This window comes from Mesocricetus auratus, unplaced genomic scaffold, assembly GCF_017639785.1.
Source record: "Mesocricetus auratus isolate SY011 unplaced genomic scaffold, BCM_Maur_2.0 Super-Scaffold_100006, whole genome shotgun sequence".
In the NCBI taxonomy this organism is placed as follows: Eukaryota; Metazoa; Chordata; class Mammalia; order Rodentia; family Cricetidae; genus Mesocricetus; species Mesocricetus auratus.
This window is the reverse complement of record NW_024429190.1, coordinates 89,716,607-89,735,607: the sequence shown is the minus strand read 5'-3', so window position 1 is coordinate 89,735,607 and position 19,001 is coordinate 89,716,607. Positions and strand designations below refer to the sequence as shown.

At 38.5% G+C, this 19,001-nt stretch overlaps 1 protein-coding gene across 4 annotated transcripts in view; it reads right to left on the bottom strand.

Moving 5' to 3' along the window:
* Positions 1-19,001, bottom strand: part of Znf385d (zinc finger protein 385D) — a 918,709-nt gene that overhangs the window by 241,393 nt on the left and 658,315 nt on the right. For all 4 annotated transcript variants that reach the window (XM_040747650.1, XM_005080974.4, XM_040747651.1 and 1 more), the window contains one exon: positions 6,791-6,933. In XM_040747650.1, coding sequence (XP_040603584.1) covers positions 6,791-6,933 — 143 coding nt within the window. The remainder of the gene's footprint in view (positions 1-6,790; positions 6,934-19,001) is intronic.

The window sequence follows — 19,001 nt, the reverse complement described above, 5'->3', positions numbered from 1 at the left end:
CAACTTAAGATTCTAGGAGTTCTTGAACTGTGCACCAAGTTACAGAGCATCTCATCAAAGTTATGTAAGCAGTAGACCTTCCAGGGAGAGAGGACTTTCCTGAAGTGTCAAGCTGTCTGCAAATCATATAGGGGCTCCAGTTACACAGCTTTTGCAGATTTTCATTTAGTCTGTGGTGGGCTTTATGATAATGTAGCCCTCTTGGGATTCATCTGTATTCCTAAAGGCAACCCTTATTCCCCATAATTAGCCCTGGTATCTTTGCTAAATAGATATTTAATCACATGCCCAGAGTAAAAGTCACACAGCACCATGACTATGGATTAGAATATGAAGAAAATACATAACAGATATAAAAATGAAAAGGAAGCTATAAGGCCCAGTAACATGTTTAATTAATGCAATCCCACTTTGAATGATGTTCTCAGTCCTTTCCAAAACCCAGTTTCAGTTTTACCCTCTAGGATTTAAAAGCCTACATAACCTCAGAAAACAAACCTAATGTTTAGTTTTTCTAATTTTTTTCCTGCGCACTGGACTTCCTTCCTTCTAGCGATGGTTGCAGATGTGTTTTATACCTTCTGACTCAATGTAGCTGGCCCTATGGAGGCCTTCTGTGGGCAATCCAGCTCTGCATCCCACAACTTTGAAACCATAAATTATGCTGGCAGATCTCACTAAGGAGAAGCAGGTCATGGGATTTGAGTGAAAGAAACTCTTGTAGAGGATAACTGATGTTTTTCTAATATTCCAACTTCGTGAGAAACACAAAAACAAAAACAGACAAACAAAAAAGAAGAAAAAAAACTTAGCCAGAAGCAAGCTTATCTTTAGTTTTTGTAAGCAGCCAAAGATTGCACAAGAAGCTAAATCTTTACATTAAATCATCCATTATTTGAATGCCAAGAGTTGTGGAACATTTTTCTCACACACTCTCACTATGCCTACTGCTCTATAGTATATGCTGACATTCTATACCACAATCATCTCTATCAAGGCACCTATATAGTTAGTCCATTGTAAAACTCCTCCATATTCCCTGACCTATCTTCACGTAAGAAGTCATGCTAGAGTCTCTGATAAATCTTCTCTTGTCAAGATCCGCACCAGATGAATCCAAGGGACAGTTGACTCAATTGATTAATTTATGTGCCACTTCCAATTCGTTTCTTCATAGGTGTCATCTATTTACTTTCTAAATAAATTTTGTTCAGAAACACAAGCTAGGATATGTTCCCTAATTCTCAATACCTTTGAACACTGAAATTTTCTTGAATGACTGAAGGGCAGCATTATGGTTTGGATCAGAAATTATCTTATATCCCTATGTTTTGCAAACTTCATTCCTTGGTTATAGTGATTTTTGAAGCTGGTCTGTCACTAGGGTGGCCTTTGAAGGTTATACCTTCTCTTGGCTCCAATCTAGAACATTCTGCTTCCTCAGCTGTCCCATGCTATGAGGAGTATTCACTGTGATGAGCTAGATCTTTGTGAGACCATGAACCAAAACAAACCATTCCATTTTAAAGTCATTTCAGCCAAGATTTTGGTCACAATGACATGGAAGTATCTAATAAAGGTTGTTGTGTATGTGCATAAGGAACTTGCTTTTGTGCAGCTCTTTCTGGAACATTCAAAAATACAGCATAACCTTCCTGAAAAGTATCTTTAGGAAGACTAAGGGATCCTAATATTTTTGCTAAGTCACCCACATAGTCCCCCTCACTGTGTTTACCTTCACAGACTCATTTCATATGTATTTTGACTCATACATAAACCCAATGGCTTATAACAATCAGAGATGGCTAGCTACATTTTTTATGTATTTTGCTTTTAAAGAATTGTTTGTAAAATTGTCTTCAACTTAATGGCATACCTTACCTCAAATAAGCAGAAGATGCTCTATTCATGGTGTCAAAGAAAAATAAAATTGATAATTACTAATCATCACGAAAATTGTTTACAATGGTAAACAAGTGGAAGTTGGTGGCAGAATGGCTAAGGAGTACTTTCCTTCAAAGAAACAATTGTTACATTGTGGGTCTGCAATGCTACGACCACTGACAGTGTTATGAGACTTGCAGGTGCTAAGTACAATACATAAAAAGCTTGTCACCTAAATGACTAATCCAACAAAAAGCAACTCACAAGTGCTTATGCACACAAATAACTCAACCAGTAATGCCCCTCCCCCACCATAGGTTGGCTAGAACTGCTAGGCTCTCAAACCTTAGCACACCCTATTATGTAGTTAGATTGGAAGGGCTGGAGAGATGGTTTCATAGTTAAGAGCAGTTGTTACACTTCAGGGTCCCTGGGTTTGATGTACAGAATCCTCATGGTGCCTCACAAGCCTCTTTAACTCTAGTTCAATGAGGTATAACACTTTCTTATGATTTTCTTGGGTGCCAGGCATGCATATGACACACACACACACACACACACACACACACACACACACATGCAAGCAAACACTCATATGCATAAAAATAAATAAATAAATCTAGAAAAAGAAATTCAATTGGACTTATCTTCAACCTGATGGAATGAGATCTTCTGAACACACAATTGGAAACAGGAGGAAAACTAAACTTAAAATACCCTGGATTGAGTTTCCAACTGTTATAAAATCAAGAACCCACAATGAAGCTTACAGAGATATTCAATGTCCTGATTTTGAATCTAAAGTCCATATATGTGGACTTTCCTAATGTTCTTGTTTTAAAGCAGGAAAGGCTTAAGCTTTAACTATCTGTAGCTTTACCAATGCTAGAGCAACCACAGAATAGACAACAAGCACAGGAGCAGAGGGCCCCAAGGTCCTAGTGAACAAACAGCAATACACTTCAGGCTACAAGAAACAGGAAAATGTTCATGTCAGACTGTCACAACCACTTAGTCAGTGAACTGCCATGTTCAAATTCAGAAGAGTTTTGAAACCCCTTAGGACAGCATGACTGAATCATTCAGTAGCCTGCCCATATGATGAAGCCCTGTTTTAAACAGTTTGACTCACATATTCAGCACACATATAAATATTTATTTTGTGGATGAAGATACTGGGATATACAGGAAATGTGTGAATTTCCCATGTGATATGAAACATCCCTAGTATTTGAATTTAGTCTTGCTGTAGAGTCCAGCCTCAGTTACACAGATTATCTTCGTTCACAAGGAGGAACAAATTCAATTTTTGAATGGCATAACTACCAAAGGAAGAAGTTTCACATGTCTACTTTATTCTTTTTTTGTGAGAGATTCAAGATAGGGTTTCTTTATGTATTCCTGACTGTCCAGAATTCTGTAGACCAGGCTGCCCTCAAACTCACTGAGATGTACCTGCCTCTTCCTCTGGAGTTCTAGTATTAAGGGTGTGCACCACCACCACCCAGATGTCCACTTCTCCTTAAGATGAAGAAACAGCAGCAAAGAAGGTGAAGATTTGCTCAGTCGAAGAGCAGAGCAGATATTTTTTTCCTACTGACAAACAAGTCTCACTGTCAATCAAGGTAACCACTTTGTTTTTAATGTTTCCCAAGAGGCATATTGAAAGTTTTAAATTAAGCTTGAATAATCTTCCAAAACTAATGCCTAAACAATTACAGAGCTGACTTGGGTCAGGCACGCCATGTTGTCAAGTGATCTCTCAAGTCAGATTAAGCACCTTGATGAATTATAGTCCAGGTGCTGGTGGGAGCAAGCTGTTGCCAGAAAGCTACTTAGCCTAAAGACAGACAAAGAGATCAGGGAAAGGAGCTGGGGGTCTGTAGTGACTCCATTTAAGAGGAAAGAATTTCAGTGTTCAGCGAGTTTCCCTATGGTTGTCTTAAAAGGCAAGGTAAGAAACCATAGTCCTAGAAATGTTATTTTTATGCTGCTGTAATTCTACCTGAATCCATTTCTCCCTCCTCTCTTGCTTCCTCTCTCTATTGCTTCCTTCCTTTTTAAATTGCAGATAGTATCATACATGTATATTCTTATTCATCTTCTCCTATTTCCTTCTCCTACCCATTTCCTTCTGCTGAACTTTCTTTCCAACAAGTTCCCCTCTACTTTTACATCTTTCTAGTGTGTGTCTTTAATTGTCCACATGAGCATAGAAAGGAAGTTTCTTGCTGGAGCAGGAACAAATTTTCAGTGGCTACACCACTGAAGCATGACAGGGAAAAGATTTCTCCATCTTGTCTCAGCTGGTGTCATCTTTGGTTTAACCCTTCTTTTCTAGCACTGCTATGAAGCCCTATAGGTAAGTATCCAGCCCTGTTCTGGAAACTCAGATTCCCAATGACCCAGACAAGTGTATGTTTTGGCTTCTATTAATCTGTTTGCTTCCTTGATTGCCTTACTTACCTTTGCAACTGCCAACTAGAATATAGCTTTATTCTATTCTTTGCCTTGAAAAACTACCTGTAAAATGCATTCAAGGAAAGATTGCTCTATAAGAAGTATTTCTTGCCAAGCATTCTAAAGAAGACTCTCAATTCAGAATTTGGTCATGCCCTGTAATCTATGGGTCTCTACTCTGCAACAGAAGAACATGACATGACACCCCATTCCCAGCAACCAAAGGTTCCTCAGGGAGAGATGGGACCTTGTCCATGATGACATATTAAGGCCCCAGTCATGCGAAGGTCTTATGCAGCTATCCATAAGTGCAGAGTGTTCTTGAATGCATCACTGCAGTGACTTCATTAATGAGACAGCATGTTATATCAAGAAGCATCATTTTGTAACACACCTATTCCATCTCTTTGTTATGTCCCCTCTTTCATAATGCTCCCAGAGTCTTGGGGAGGAGGAGTGATGAAGTTAATACACCTAGGGCCAAACACTCCCCTAAACTCTGTCTCTTAGTCTCACCTCTATATTACCTGCCTTCTAGTGGAATCTATTTTTCTTTTTTTCTTCCCTCCTTCCTTTCTTCTTCCTCCCTCTCTTTCTTTTCCCAACCCCTCTGTTTTTCCTTTTGAGACAAAGTATCTCTCTTAATATGAGGTCAGACTGATCTGATCTTGAGATATTCCTGTCTCAGCCTCTGAGAAGGCTGGGATGACAAGCATACGTTACCATGTCTAGCTTACCCCACTCATCTCAAAGTAAGGTTTTTATGGAAAATTCCTCTTCAATAACTGAATACAAAGATATCATTGGATATGCCTTTTTCTACTAGCATTGACTAGCATACCATTGTCATTTAAATAGCACCATATTCCAAGTTCCTGTAATGAAACACTATTAAGGAATAAGTCCTTCTGGATTCTCCATTCTTGAAGGGCTTCACTGTGGGCAGATCATTATACTTTTTGTTAAGTTAGGCTCTGGGTAAGTTGCTGCAATCAGAAAAGAGTATTATTGAGCTCATAGGTCACCGGGTGATCTCTCATCTTAATCCTCTTCTTGGCTCAGTTGACACATCCTGTCACTGATAAGCCCTGCTCTCCATTGCATCACCTGCTGAAATGCAAAGCAGGCGATTCTCAGAAAACAAAAACTTACTTGTTTCTTTTTTATTTTAATTCTTTTTTTAATTTTAATTTTAAATATCTTGTTTTACATGTCAATCCCAGTTCCCTCTCCCTCCCCTCCTCCCACACTCCACCCCCCCAATCCAATCTGGGTTCACTTCAATTTCTGTCCTAAGGAAGTTCTCATGGCTTGCAAACACACACAAAACATTTATGATAAATATGATGAATACCATCTTACAGCATCTTAAAAGAGTGAAAATAGAGATAAGAAAATAATTGAATTTGTGCTGAGAAACCTTCCAATAAAATTTAAAGAAACAGAATAATTTAGGAGACATTTGACCTGACTCATCTGTAACTGGGAATGGAGGGTGTTGTAGGGTGGACATTAGTGCCAGAGTCTTAAGCGGGTTTAAAGTAAGGAGGAAAACAGTCATATAAATTAAATGTATCACATTTTTTAATCTATCAGACTGAATTTATTATTTTGGTCCTTTGGATGAAATAACATTTAGTAACATTTAGCCACTCATCTCAGTTGGGATAGGAAATCCAACAGCACTATCTAGAACCAAGGAAATCCCTTGATTTAATAGACTTCAGAGGTGTGGGGGGATCCCTGAGTTTGGAGGGAAAGAGGTCTCTGCTTTTAGAGGAGTGGAGGTCTCAGTGTGTAGCAGTAGAGTGACGATGACAGAAAGATACAAAGGAGCTTCTCATGACAGGGGAAGGTACTAGGTCAGGTATGAGGCGCAGCTCACCCCTCTACAAGAGTGGCCCCTATATTATAGCATCCAGTTTTTTTTTGTTAACCCACTACAGACACACACAAAACCACTTCATTGAGCAGAAGTTAGAGAGACATGGAAAACTAGCAACTTTGAGGCATCGGCTTGATTTCTGGCTACTTTTGTAGTCCTATTTATTGCAATAGAAAAGAATCATACATTTGAAGCAACTCAGAAGACTCAAGTGTTAAAAACGATACATTGAACTTTAACTTTTATACTCCAAAATAGAGTTGTTCAATTTCAGTTTGGCGCGTTCCAAAATAAAGCAAAGTTGTCTGTTTTACAAAAAAAGAGTCTCAGATTACATCAACTCATATTAACGAATGAATTCTCATTCCACCATGTGCCCCAGGGAACTGACTCCTTGAACATTTTCTTCCTAGATGGGCACCCAACTTCACCATGGCACACAGAAACACTGTGGAATAAACAATACCTCAAGACTTCTGTAACAGAAAATGGTATCAGAAACACCCCTGGGCTTAAAGCCTTCTTATCCTGGACAGGTGCAAATTTGAATCTGCTACTCACCGCATTAAAATTGGGAAACAGGTTGACTGCCGCTGCAGTGTCAAGAGGAAAGGGAAGAAAGGGCTTAATATCCAATGATGGCTGCAAAGGAGGGGCTGGTGGCCGGACCAGGGCTGGGAGAGCAGGACTCTGGCATGTACCACCTGTAGAAACAAGAGCAAAGGGGATGATCAGGGACACAAGGCACAGAAAAGAAAACATCAAGACCTTTGGTGCAACAAACAAACAAACAAACAAACAAACAAAAACAGACGAGCTTTCTAGGTCACTGGAAAAAGTAAGACACAGAATCTACTCCTATCAGCTATGATTTGGTCAGTGGATAGATAGCTTTGGAACAGAACGTCCAGAAGTAGGTGAGCAGCACCTTTCCTCGGGATACTAACTACATGATAATGTAAGGATCAGTTAATATTTCACACTCTACAACTTGCTTTATTTTAATTGCCTGTAACTCTGGTGCTCAGTCGGTCATGTGTCTATAGCCAAGCTTTCAGAGGTCAAGGGAAACCCCCTATAACCCCGCATTGCTCTCTCATCCCTCTTTGAAAACTAACCTGCTCAGAATATGCTACAAGTCTCAGTGGGCTATTTTGCAGAACTGCTCTTTTCACCAGCTCAAACTCCGGCAGAATAAAGAAATGAATCTGGAACAGAAAAGAAACTGAACAGGCAGCCGTACCACACTGCCCCAGCAAGAAGAGGATTAAAAACACCAGCAAACCTACCATTACAAGCCCAACAACCCTGAGCTGTTCAGCACCCTGGAGCTTTGACAATTCAAGTACGGCCTGTCTCCACCCCAGTCATGAGTGGGAGGAATTCAGACGTGCACCAATGAGTAGGCAATGAGACTATTACTCCAACACAAATCCCACCCTGCGTACCAGTGGGCAGGCAGCTGCTTGCAAGGAGCACACAGTTCTGGCCCCTGCTTTCAGACTATCTGCATTTAGAAGCTGCAAGTATGGAAGCATAGCTTGCATGTTCTGTCTCCCGTATTTTGATAAGATTCCAAAACATCAATTTTCCGTTAATTAAAGGCTGTTTGAATCCTAGGAAACTGTTAAAATATGCCAGCATTCTTCTAATCTGAGAGGCAAGCACCAGACTGTAAAAACCTGCTGGTGAGAAGCCAAGAAGCATTAGGAAAACAAAATGCAGTGAGGTGTTTTCTTGACTCACAGAGAAGCGTTCCCGCAGATGGAAGGCAGAAGGCAAGGGCATGCTGTGTCTCTCACTTTCCTACCACCTGAATTTGAGAGCAGGCTAGACCAAAGCCCCATGCTCATCACCTTCACAGGTCCCACACCCAACAGGCTGCTGTCCTATCCTCAGCCATGTACCTAAACATGAAGTAAACACTCTAGAGAGAATGCTAATGATAAATTCTGTCTGGTAGAGTTCTGCTAAAAATGAGAGGGGCTTAATAGAAAGTGAAGCCATATGCACAGGATTTAACTAGCCATGGACGAGAAGGACCAGCTCCCAGGTATAAAATCATCTTGCACAAAATCAACATAGTTTCTTTTTTTACAGTTTGAATTCCCCCCTTGAAATATTCTTCAAGAAGAACAAGGCCAACAAAGTCCAAATAAGTACATTTGAGTTTTTGCCCCCCCCACAATAAAGTATATAGGTCAAGGAATAGAGGACAGATATTAAAACAAACAGAGATAAAAGCAAAATATAGCAAGCCTATGTCTACCAAAGCACACCATAAACTCATTTTATTTTCCACCTGGTAATATAGCGAGTGTGGGTGAATAACCTTTTCTAGAGAGGCCGTCTATAAAACTTCAGTGATAAGCCTGTCATGAGTTTTGTATTACTAAAAGTTTCCCTTTAATAAAAAGTTAAAGAAATCAAATAAATTTTTGTTTGACACCTCTTCAGAAAACAGGGAGGTGAAATAAAACTTTTGACTAAAGTCTGCTTTAAAGTATCTGTACCTAGTATTGAGCTTCAATTTTTTTTTAATTTCGCTCATGGAAGATATTGATATAGTGTGATTATCCTCTGCATTTTGTTTGAGCTTAAAATTCCTCACTACATAAAGACTAATATCATATCATGTTAAAGCACAGTAACAAGTTATAAGGTCTTTGGTGGCTTCCAAACTATCTTTCCACTCTCAGAATTACAAGAACTTTACAGCCTGCTGAATTCTGCAATTACTTATTTTAATTCCTCCTCTGGTTCATTACTTGGAAGAAGTTAACACATGGATTGCTTTTTATCTAGCAAAAGGTGAGTTACGAAGAATATATATATATATATATATATTTTTTTTTTATTGGATTGCCAGGTAGATGTATCCAGCCACTAAGTATGTACGTATTTGGTTACATCTATGCATATAGTTCAGGAACCTCTTCATAGAACATAAAAATACCAGATAAAAGTTATGAAAGTTTGAAATGCTGGGAAAACCATGCAGGCTCATTTTATTTCCTCCCACCAAACAAAGAAAGAAATCTACAGGACCACTGACAATGGGGAACACAGGACTGAACATTATTTGTCACCCTGTGAAAGTGGGGCTTGGCAAACTCTGTGGTGTTAGGGGATCATTTTATTTATAATTTCCATCAACTGTGTTTTGTTTTTTGGAAAGCACAACTCAGGACATATCAGTGTTCATAAGGAAGATAACTCACTGAAATAGAGATTCAAAATTACATAAGATCATGAATTTTGCCATTGTAACTGTTACAATGATGAAGACATTAGTGTGTTTCTGCAACGTCCGAGCTCACTGAACAATAATCAGTTTACTAGACCTGTTAATTTTGTTGTGTGTGGATTGCCATGCCATCTCAATTTCCCTTGTTATCTAGATGGGTACCATGAGTTCTTTTATTCCAATCTTAGTAATATTTATTCACAGATCATATATTATCCATCATACAGTACCTGTAACTATATGTACAAATAACGTAGGTTACAAACTGGGTAGAAAAATGGCAAAAATGCTGCAGTAGAATTCAAAAAGTATGCAGGTTCCTAGAAAGAGGCAGAAGCTGAAGCAAGGAACTCATGCCATGTAGTCTTCTTGGACATCAGATAGGAAAGATGTTAGGGAGTTGCTGAAAAGACCAGGGTTAGTCCAAGCCACAGAGCTGGGACTGAGCTGAGCTGCAGAGGGAAAACAATGAGTCCTGTGTGGTAAGGGACAGCAGTGGGTCCTTACAGGCCAATGGGTGGAGACATGTTTCAGTGGGTGGATCAGTGACAACTAAAGAAGGTTCAGTCAGCACAGTAGTGACTGAGATAAGCTGAAGTCCAAGGACCATTTGGAAAATTTCTAATTTCTCTTAAGGGACAACACACATCAGATAGGTCAATAGATTCAACCCCATTGTTACATTAAGTGGAGTCATCTTTATAAGATCCAGGTGAATGTGTTGCCATCTATCATATTAAATAATGTCTCAGACCTGATTTTTCTGTTACAGTTACATATGGCCAAGTGATCACATAGTCCTAATCTAACATGATAAGTTTATCGGGTGGTATCTTTTTGCTTTAATGGGTAATATCTTGTCAACCTGTGACTCATGGTTGGTGCAGGAAAGATGGTGATGTGATAAGTGTGGGACAAGGTGCAGAGTCCCCCTGCCTTTGATTTTCACTCAAAATAGTGCCAAAAGTGCAAATCTTGAGATTAGACCTGTCCCTTGGTCTCCAAACAGCAAAGTTCACACAAAACATGTTGTTTGTAGCACAAAGGACAGTCTAATCACAAGACTTGCATTTCAAACTCTATATCTAGCACTACATTGTATATCACATAGGATTTTATTGCTACAGCTTTAGCAAAATAAAATGTAATCAGTCTGATTTCAGACCAGTTACTATTTTTCCATGACAAATTGATTAAATAAAAAGCCTTCAATGAAGGGCTGGAGAGAAGCCTTGGTGATTTAAAACTCATACTGTTACTGCAGGGAACCAACCTAAGTCAGATGGCTGATAGCAGTCCCCTGTAACTTCTGCTCAAGGGTGTTTGAAGCTTCTAGCCTCCAAAAGCCCACACAAAAACACACACACACCCTCACATACACACTCTCACACACATCAAACATACACTCACACACACACTCACAGTCTCCACTCATACTCACTCACATACATACACAGCCTCACACACTCACTCATACACACACACACACACACACTCCACACATATTCACACACAGAGACCACTCATACTCTCACATACTCAACACACACACACATATTAACAAGACACTCCATACACATACACATTCATACACACTGCACACTCTTTCACACACACACTTTCACTCACATACACACTCACTCAAATACACATTCTACACAGACAAACACACACACACATACACTCCGTCTCTCACACACTCCACAACACTCACTCACACACACACACTCACACACTCACACATACACCCCACACACACACCCCTACATAAAAATAATAAAAAATATTATTTTTAAAAAGCACCCAATAAGCACAAAGCCCTTTGTGTCCACTGAATGAGAGACTAAGTAAAGAAAGTTTGATACAGCGAAGATGTGTTCTCAGATTCTCTCACCTTTCTCCCTCCTTTTTTCATTCATGCTTCTGCTAACCTGTCTTTACAGCCATGGTGAACTGTAGAGCAAGCATTTAAACACAACATAGGTCTGTTCACAAGACACCTGCACCTTCACAAAAGCAATGCCTTGTGAACTTGAAAACAATAACTAGCTCTTCACCAACACAGACTGAGAAACTAAGACACTAACTTTCCCCTCTGAAAAGCAGAGGCTGGATAAATACTATTTGTTTTAACGACTTATTCAAGAAACAACAATAACAAAGCACAGGAGTGCTGAGTCAGTGGTTATCAGCGGGGTCTTATTTTAGGGTATTGAACATGGAGGACCTCACTCAGAACCTGAGCCACTAGTGCGGACATGCTTTAATAAGCACAATAAACTTAGCAGCTGTTCAGGCCTTCTGACAGCTGGTGTCAAGATATTTTTGAATGTATCTTCAAAATCTTACCTTTTAATGTTAACTTTTCTGGATTAATCCTCACAATACTTCAAAAAGGACAGCACAGTTAAGCTTAAAACTTCTGCACTCTCGGCCGAGGCAGTGGTGGCACATGCCTTTAATTCCAGCACTCAAGAGGCAGATCTCTGAGAGTTTGAGGACAGCCTGGTCTACAGAGCTACTTCCAGTACAGTTAGGGCTGTTATACAGAAAAACCCTGTCTCAAAAATAACAACAACACCAAAAAAAATGTGTAGTCACTCAACTTGACTTTCACGACATTCATGGACCCTTTGTCCCACAGTTTAAGATTAATCTCCATTGTTAGCTTTAACCTCAATCTTAATTTCTGACTTAGTCTTTCATGTTGTCTGTTGAGAACTGAATTTCAGAATGATTAGAGCTTTTTGTTGTCAAATGTGCATCTCATTATGTAGCTTAGAACTGAAAATCAAATATGTATATTTGCATTTATAGAAAATAGTATAAATTTCTGATATCCTGATGGGAAAAGTATATTTGTACTACCTGCAGCCAAATTTACCTAAAGTGAAGTACATGAATATTTTCACACATACACACACACACACACACACACACACACACACACACACATATATATCAATGTGTTACAGAACTATACATATGTTTATACTGAAATATATACATATATATTAATCATTGGTAACTGGGTAGCACGTTCAGTTAGATTGGATAGATAAATTTCAGACCTGTTTCATAGTTGGGCAACTACAGACAATAATGACATATTGCATATTTCAAAACATCTGGAAGAAAGGAGTTTGAATTTTTTTTACTCTAGAGAAAGGATAAATAATCCTAAGTAAATGTTCCTACACTCACTTGAAAAGTATACAAACATTGAAATGTCAGACCCTGTAACCTGGTCAAGTTCAATGTGACAAAAAATGATTTTATGTGAAAAAATAAAGATATATTTCAATAAGTCTATGATTAAATTGTTAACCTGATTAAAATTATACATAGTAGAAAATACTGAGAATATTATAAGCAGTATTAGATTACAAGGAGTTATTTGATAATAATCTTATTTGCTACATCTGAAATACTACTTATATCTATTATCAAATATTTCTATAAATACTTATCATTTCTATAGCCAAGCACGATGTGCAGCCTTTTACCCTAGCATTTGGGAGACTGACTTAGGACAATAGAGGCTCTGAGTCTGGGCTACACAGAGATATTATATCTCAAAAATAATAATTTAAGAATTTGCTGTGTCTATTGGAGAAAAAATCATTGTAACACATCTTAAAACATTGGGCTTTATGTGACAGTTAAGACTTAATAGCACTAAATGTAAGTAGAAAAGAAATGACAGATTTGGAGTCTTAAAGCAAAACTCAGTCTGTTCAAACATTGGTTACGAAGGGCTACAGTGACCCTGAAAAGTTATGGTGGGAGCAGAGGCAGAGACAGTTAAATTCCAGGTCAATATACTTGATATCCCCTTAACTCCTTCAAAGCACACAATCCCACCTGTTAAACACTGTATTGTCCACCATATAGATCCAAACCCAAAAGCTCCAGGGAAACAACTTTCAGAAGATCTGAGGCAAACAACCACTCCAATTTTCAGTGTTAACATAAAAATAGCTTTAAATGAACACAATAACAAAAACACAAAAAGAAATATAAAATTTAAAGAAAATATTCTACATGGATGATGTGTTAATGGTGTGGAGGACATTGTACTCACAGCCAAAACAAAATGCTTTAAAACCAGAATCTTGGGCTGGTAAGCATGGAAGCCTGATGAACTGTAACATAAAGATAAATGTTAGTCCTGCCTCAACTTGAGAGGCTATGCTTGGTTGGTACCCATGGGAGGTCTACATTTTCTAAACAGAAATAGAGGAGGAGTGGATTGGGGAGTGGGATGGGAGGAAGGAAGGAAAACTACAGTAGGGTTGTAAAAATAAATGAACAAATTTAGTAAAAAAAAAATAGAAAGACTAGAGCCAGCAACCATAAACATATTTTTATTACCAATAGAAAAGAAAAAGAAATTTTTAAATGAAAGACCGGCCACATTTCTTGTCAAGGTAAAGGGAAAATCTAAAAATATGGCCGGATGTTTATCTACAAGGTGACCATGTTTGCTAGTGTTGTCTCTATTGGGAGGAAGGATCATGAAAGCCAAAAATGTCATTTCAAATGTGCTTCTAAAGCACTCAGGTCTATATTAACACCCACATTACTATCCACATAATATCAAACATTCGTTTGACATATTGCTTTGAATAACTGCCTCTAGAATGCTCAAGGTTGTTGGCAAATAATAAAATTACTTTTGTTATTTTCATTGTAATCTTTATTTATGGTTTTTCAGGACAAGAGTTCTCTATGTAGCTCTGGCTGCCCTGGAACTCACTTTATAGACAAAGCTGGTCTAGAACTCACAGAGATCCACCTGCCTCTGTCTCCTGAGTGCTGGGATTAAAGGTGTGTGCCAACACTGCCCAGCACCTTTTTGTAATGGTTTTTATTTTTACTCCTTGTGTAGGATAACTACTTTCCCTTAAATCTCAGTGGTCCATAACTCCCATCCAATTCCTCTTTGTTTAACCATTCTTAACTGAACACTAAAACTAGATACTTATTTTGAGCTAAGATTTGTAACTAGTGTGTTTTTATTGTCTACATGTTTGAGGGTTCTGAGTCACACTGGAAGTTTAAGAGAGAGAATATTCAACACATTTCTACCTTCCGTTGCCTCTCCTTGACGACCTAAAGTGACCTGCTCTTGGCAAATGAGATTGAATGTGATGATTCTCATGAAAAAACTGGAAAACCAACCCCCTGGGGATAACTGTTGTGTCATACACCCTGATGTTAATCCAAGGCAGGAATGAAGTAAGGGACATGACTAAGGGCAGCGTTAGAGCATCATTCTGTAAACACCGACTCAGGATCTTTCACCCAAGTCTATTGCTGAGGACTAAACTATCCACCAAAAAAAATAAGAATGAATGATTGCACTTGTATTTTATCCAAATACCTTTTTCTTCTTTATTTTATGATGGGATATTTGAACACTCCAGTAATTAGGCCTAAAGATAATTTGGGAAAGAAGGCTGGAATGAAGTTCTGACTCGTTTGGTTTCTTTTGCCACTGAATCCATGACCAAGACCAATTCAGGTAAAGATATCCTGAGTTGAGTTCTTTGATGGTAGGGAAATGAACTCTCTCACTTATTCATGGCTTTCCTGATCACCTCTGGCAGCAGATGGCACCTGGAGAAGGTTCTGGGAACACTCTGAATGCCCCTCTAACATTTTCTCCTGTATGACTATTCATAGCCCAGTATGAACACCTGTGTCACAGGAAATCAATCCTTTACCTGAAGCATCCCTCAACAGTCAGCAACTAGTGCTGGAGGACATCCATGTGCAAGGTTTTCCTAGCAAGGATTTCTTGACCTAATCTTATCAATCAACTACAACTACTAAAGAGGCCCTAGTGCCAAAATATCCAAGATGATATTTGTTGGCCATGAGAAGCGATTTTAAAGTTGAATTAATTACAACTAATAATTAAATACAAAATTCGTGTTCTCAAGCACAGTGGAGTCTATATTCCAAATGATCATTAGTCACATGCTGCTACTGTGATGCTCTCTCTCTCTCTCTCTCTCTCTCTCTCTCTCTCTCTCTCTCTCTCTCTCTCTGTGTGTGTGTGTGTGGGGGGGTAGGCAGCATCATTCAGGGCTGGAAGTCTAATAAACACATTATATCTACATATATTCAGAGGTTGACTGTTTTGGCGTTTAAATATGGTGTCACAATGTAACTCAGGTTATTCTGAAGCTCCCTACATAGTTCAGGCTAGTCATTAATTCAATATCATTTTGTCTCAGCTTCCCAAGGGCATGTACCACCCACTTGGCTCTGGTTTTCCTTTTCTTATTGGAATACAATAGAAGGATATATACCTGAAATCGATTAAGGTTTGTAAAAATCAAATCAAGCTAATGACTATGGAGCGGCACTTTTTTATCAATCACTGGCTCATTCAATAAACATTTCACATGTTCCTTTCCTCTGCTGTAGCATATGCGCTAGTACTTTACAGACTGTTAATAGAGATGGAGCTGAGCAGATACTCTTTGTCTTAGTCACTGTTCTATCCCTGTAAAAAAAGCCATGACCATGGCCACTCTTAGGAAGGAAAACATTTCATTGGGGATTGCTCACAGGTTCCTTGGTTTCGTTCATCTTCATCATGGCAGGATCAGGGTTGGCACAAAGGCATACATAGTACTGGAGATGTAGCTGAGAGTCCTGTATCAGTATTAGCAAGCAGCAGGAAGAGATATACACTGGGCCTGGCTTGAGCGTTTGAAACCTCAAATCTCACCCGCAGTTACATACTGCCTCAAACAAGGTCACAGCTACTCCAACAAGGTCACACTTCGTAATCCCAGCCAAGTCCATAAGGATCAGGCATTTACATCTATGAGCCTATGAGCTCACTGTTGTCCAAACCATGATACACTGCATCCATACAAATGTAGATTTTTTATTGTTTGTGTTTCCATGGATGGTTGCATCCAATATTTTACTATGTAGAGTCAAAATAAGCTAAAGGAAGTTATATTTGCTTCTGCTATTGTTAATTTTCTTGAAATGAATGTCAGTACTTCCTGGAATAGTTACTCATTCAAACACATTCATTCAATGTTTCCAGTAGCTTTTTAAATAATTAAATCTGATTTTGTAACAAGATGAGAAATAAAACTTTGGGGATCCCCTTACTGGTATTGGGTGACATTGTATTCCCCATCACTATTATCATGGTCAGATTAAGTAAATGCATCTTTGTTGTCTTCAGGGACTTAAATTGAACACCTCTCCTCCTGTAGTATCCATGAGCTCTGTTGGAACTGTAAATTCTGGTTTCCATGGCTTTGGGGAACATTTTTGGGTATTATATAATAGCACAAAGAATCCCAGATTTCATTCCTTCAAGAACACTTCCCATGGTGCTGGGACTTGCTTAGTTTAGTCTTGGTCTCATTGTTTCTTCTGGCAGGTTTCCCCCCTAAAGAAACCTAATTATATTTTCTTCTATTTCTAAAAAACTTAATCCCAATAAAAATATAAAATTAGTTACTAATGAAATTTGAGTAATTGAAGAATCTAATAGATTCTTGCTTTAAGGGGAAGAGAAAATAAAATGCACATTAAATGAGTGCAAGCAAGAATGTACATGTGACCTATTTTTTATCTTAGAAGCCCTATCATTTTGAGTCTGTATTATATGCTGGTTGATATTGTGTACAGCTTTTCATATCTTACTGACATGACAATGTAGACAATCATTCTCAAATTGCAGGGAAAGAAACAGGATTACTGAGATCATTTTACTAAAGACAAACAGCCTGCTTAAGTGGTACAGCTAAGAAGAATTGGAAACCAGAGATGTCTCCTTCTAAAGTCCATATGCTCATTCTCTCTCAAATAGCTACCAACTTCTGATTCTCCTAAACTTGAAGGGGAATTGAAGAAGTAATTTGTGGCAGCAGAAACTGTTTTCTGGGAAAAGGGCCTACATTTTTAGATTCAAATAGTCAAGAGAAGGAATGTATGGGGTTTATGATTTCAAAAGAGATAGATATTCCTGAGAGCTTCCAGGAGAGGAAAGTCCTCATGGTAAAGTCATTGCCAAGGTGTACCACATAAGACATGTACATTGCTGCAAATCAAAACATGCTATAACACTGATCAGGGGAACACAAGGGCTAAGGGTGACACACATGAAGCAGAGGCTATCAGTATAAGCCACACTGCCATGAGTCATGTCAAGACACATGAAGAACAGTAACAGCAAAGGCTGACATGCCTTCTGAGGAGACTTCTTAGTTCCGAGAAGCCAAACAATAATGAGAAGCCTGAGGTCAGAGGTCAAGGTACATGGGAAAACACAAAATTTCTGGTCAACTTCAACATATTCTCCCACTCCACTGAATTGAAGAACAAAACACAGAAGCCCCTTGATGGGCATAGGATGCATATACATTTCAACTTATATGATTTATTTCCATATATTACCTCAGCTCAAAGAAGCTAGAATTGGATAATAGAAGATGTTAAAGAAATTTCTTCTGAGTTTTCTTTTTTTTACCATAAGTTTAATTAAATTTCTTGAAAAAAATATTTGTGGTAAGAATATATGAGGGTGTTACTTAAAACTGATCTTGGCATGCTGTGAACCATATATACTGAATCATTAAAAACAGTACAAATTTCAAATAATGATGATGTGGGAAAAAATTAAAAAAACACTATCAATTATATTTACCATATATCTATTTGTATATGCATATATATATTATGTGCTTTTTATTTTTACAATTGCTAGTTCTTAATGACTTAGCTATTTAATTATAGAAACTGAGGATCTGTAGGAAAGAAACTGAATGTATGTAATAGCTAATTCAAGCTAAGCTATGGATGCTCATATAAATTGACAGATACCTAATAGTCAAATTCTCTCCAGTTCTTTGAGGTCAAAGACAGGAATTCATGACACAGTTCTCTTTCTAGTTCTTGAGTCCTTTATAATCAGTTACTCCTATTTCCGTTTATCTAAGACCTGTACTGTATAGAACTTATCAGTGTCAAATTCAGTTGATTAGTTATGTATTTCTGCACACATACTTTAAAAAATGATGTAGGTTGAGGTCAGAGAAATGGCACAGCAGTAAACATCATTTATTGTCCTTACAGGAGACCAAAGTTCTGTTCCCACTAGCCAGGTCAAGCATCTCATAAACTTCTATAGACTCTGCAGGCATTGGCACCCATACACACACACACACACACACACACACACACACACACACACACACAATCTTTTTTTTATTTTAATTTTAAATAGCTTGTTTTACATGTCAATCCCAGTTCCCTCTCCCTCCCCTCCTCCCGCACTCCCCTTCCCCCCCACCCTCCCACCCTATTGCCAAATCCTTCCACATAGGGATATCTAGAGTCTGTCATTTTACTCTGGGTAGGGTCCAGGCACTCCCCTAAGAGTCCAGGATGAGAGAGCATCCCTCTTTGTGCTATAGGCACACAAAGACTGTTTGTATACCAGGGATAGACACTGATCCACAGCTCAGGGCCCCATAGGTTGCC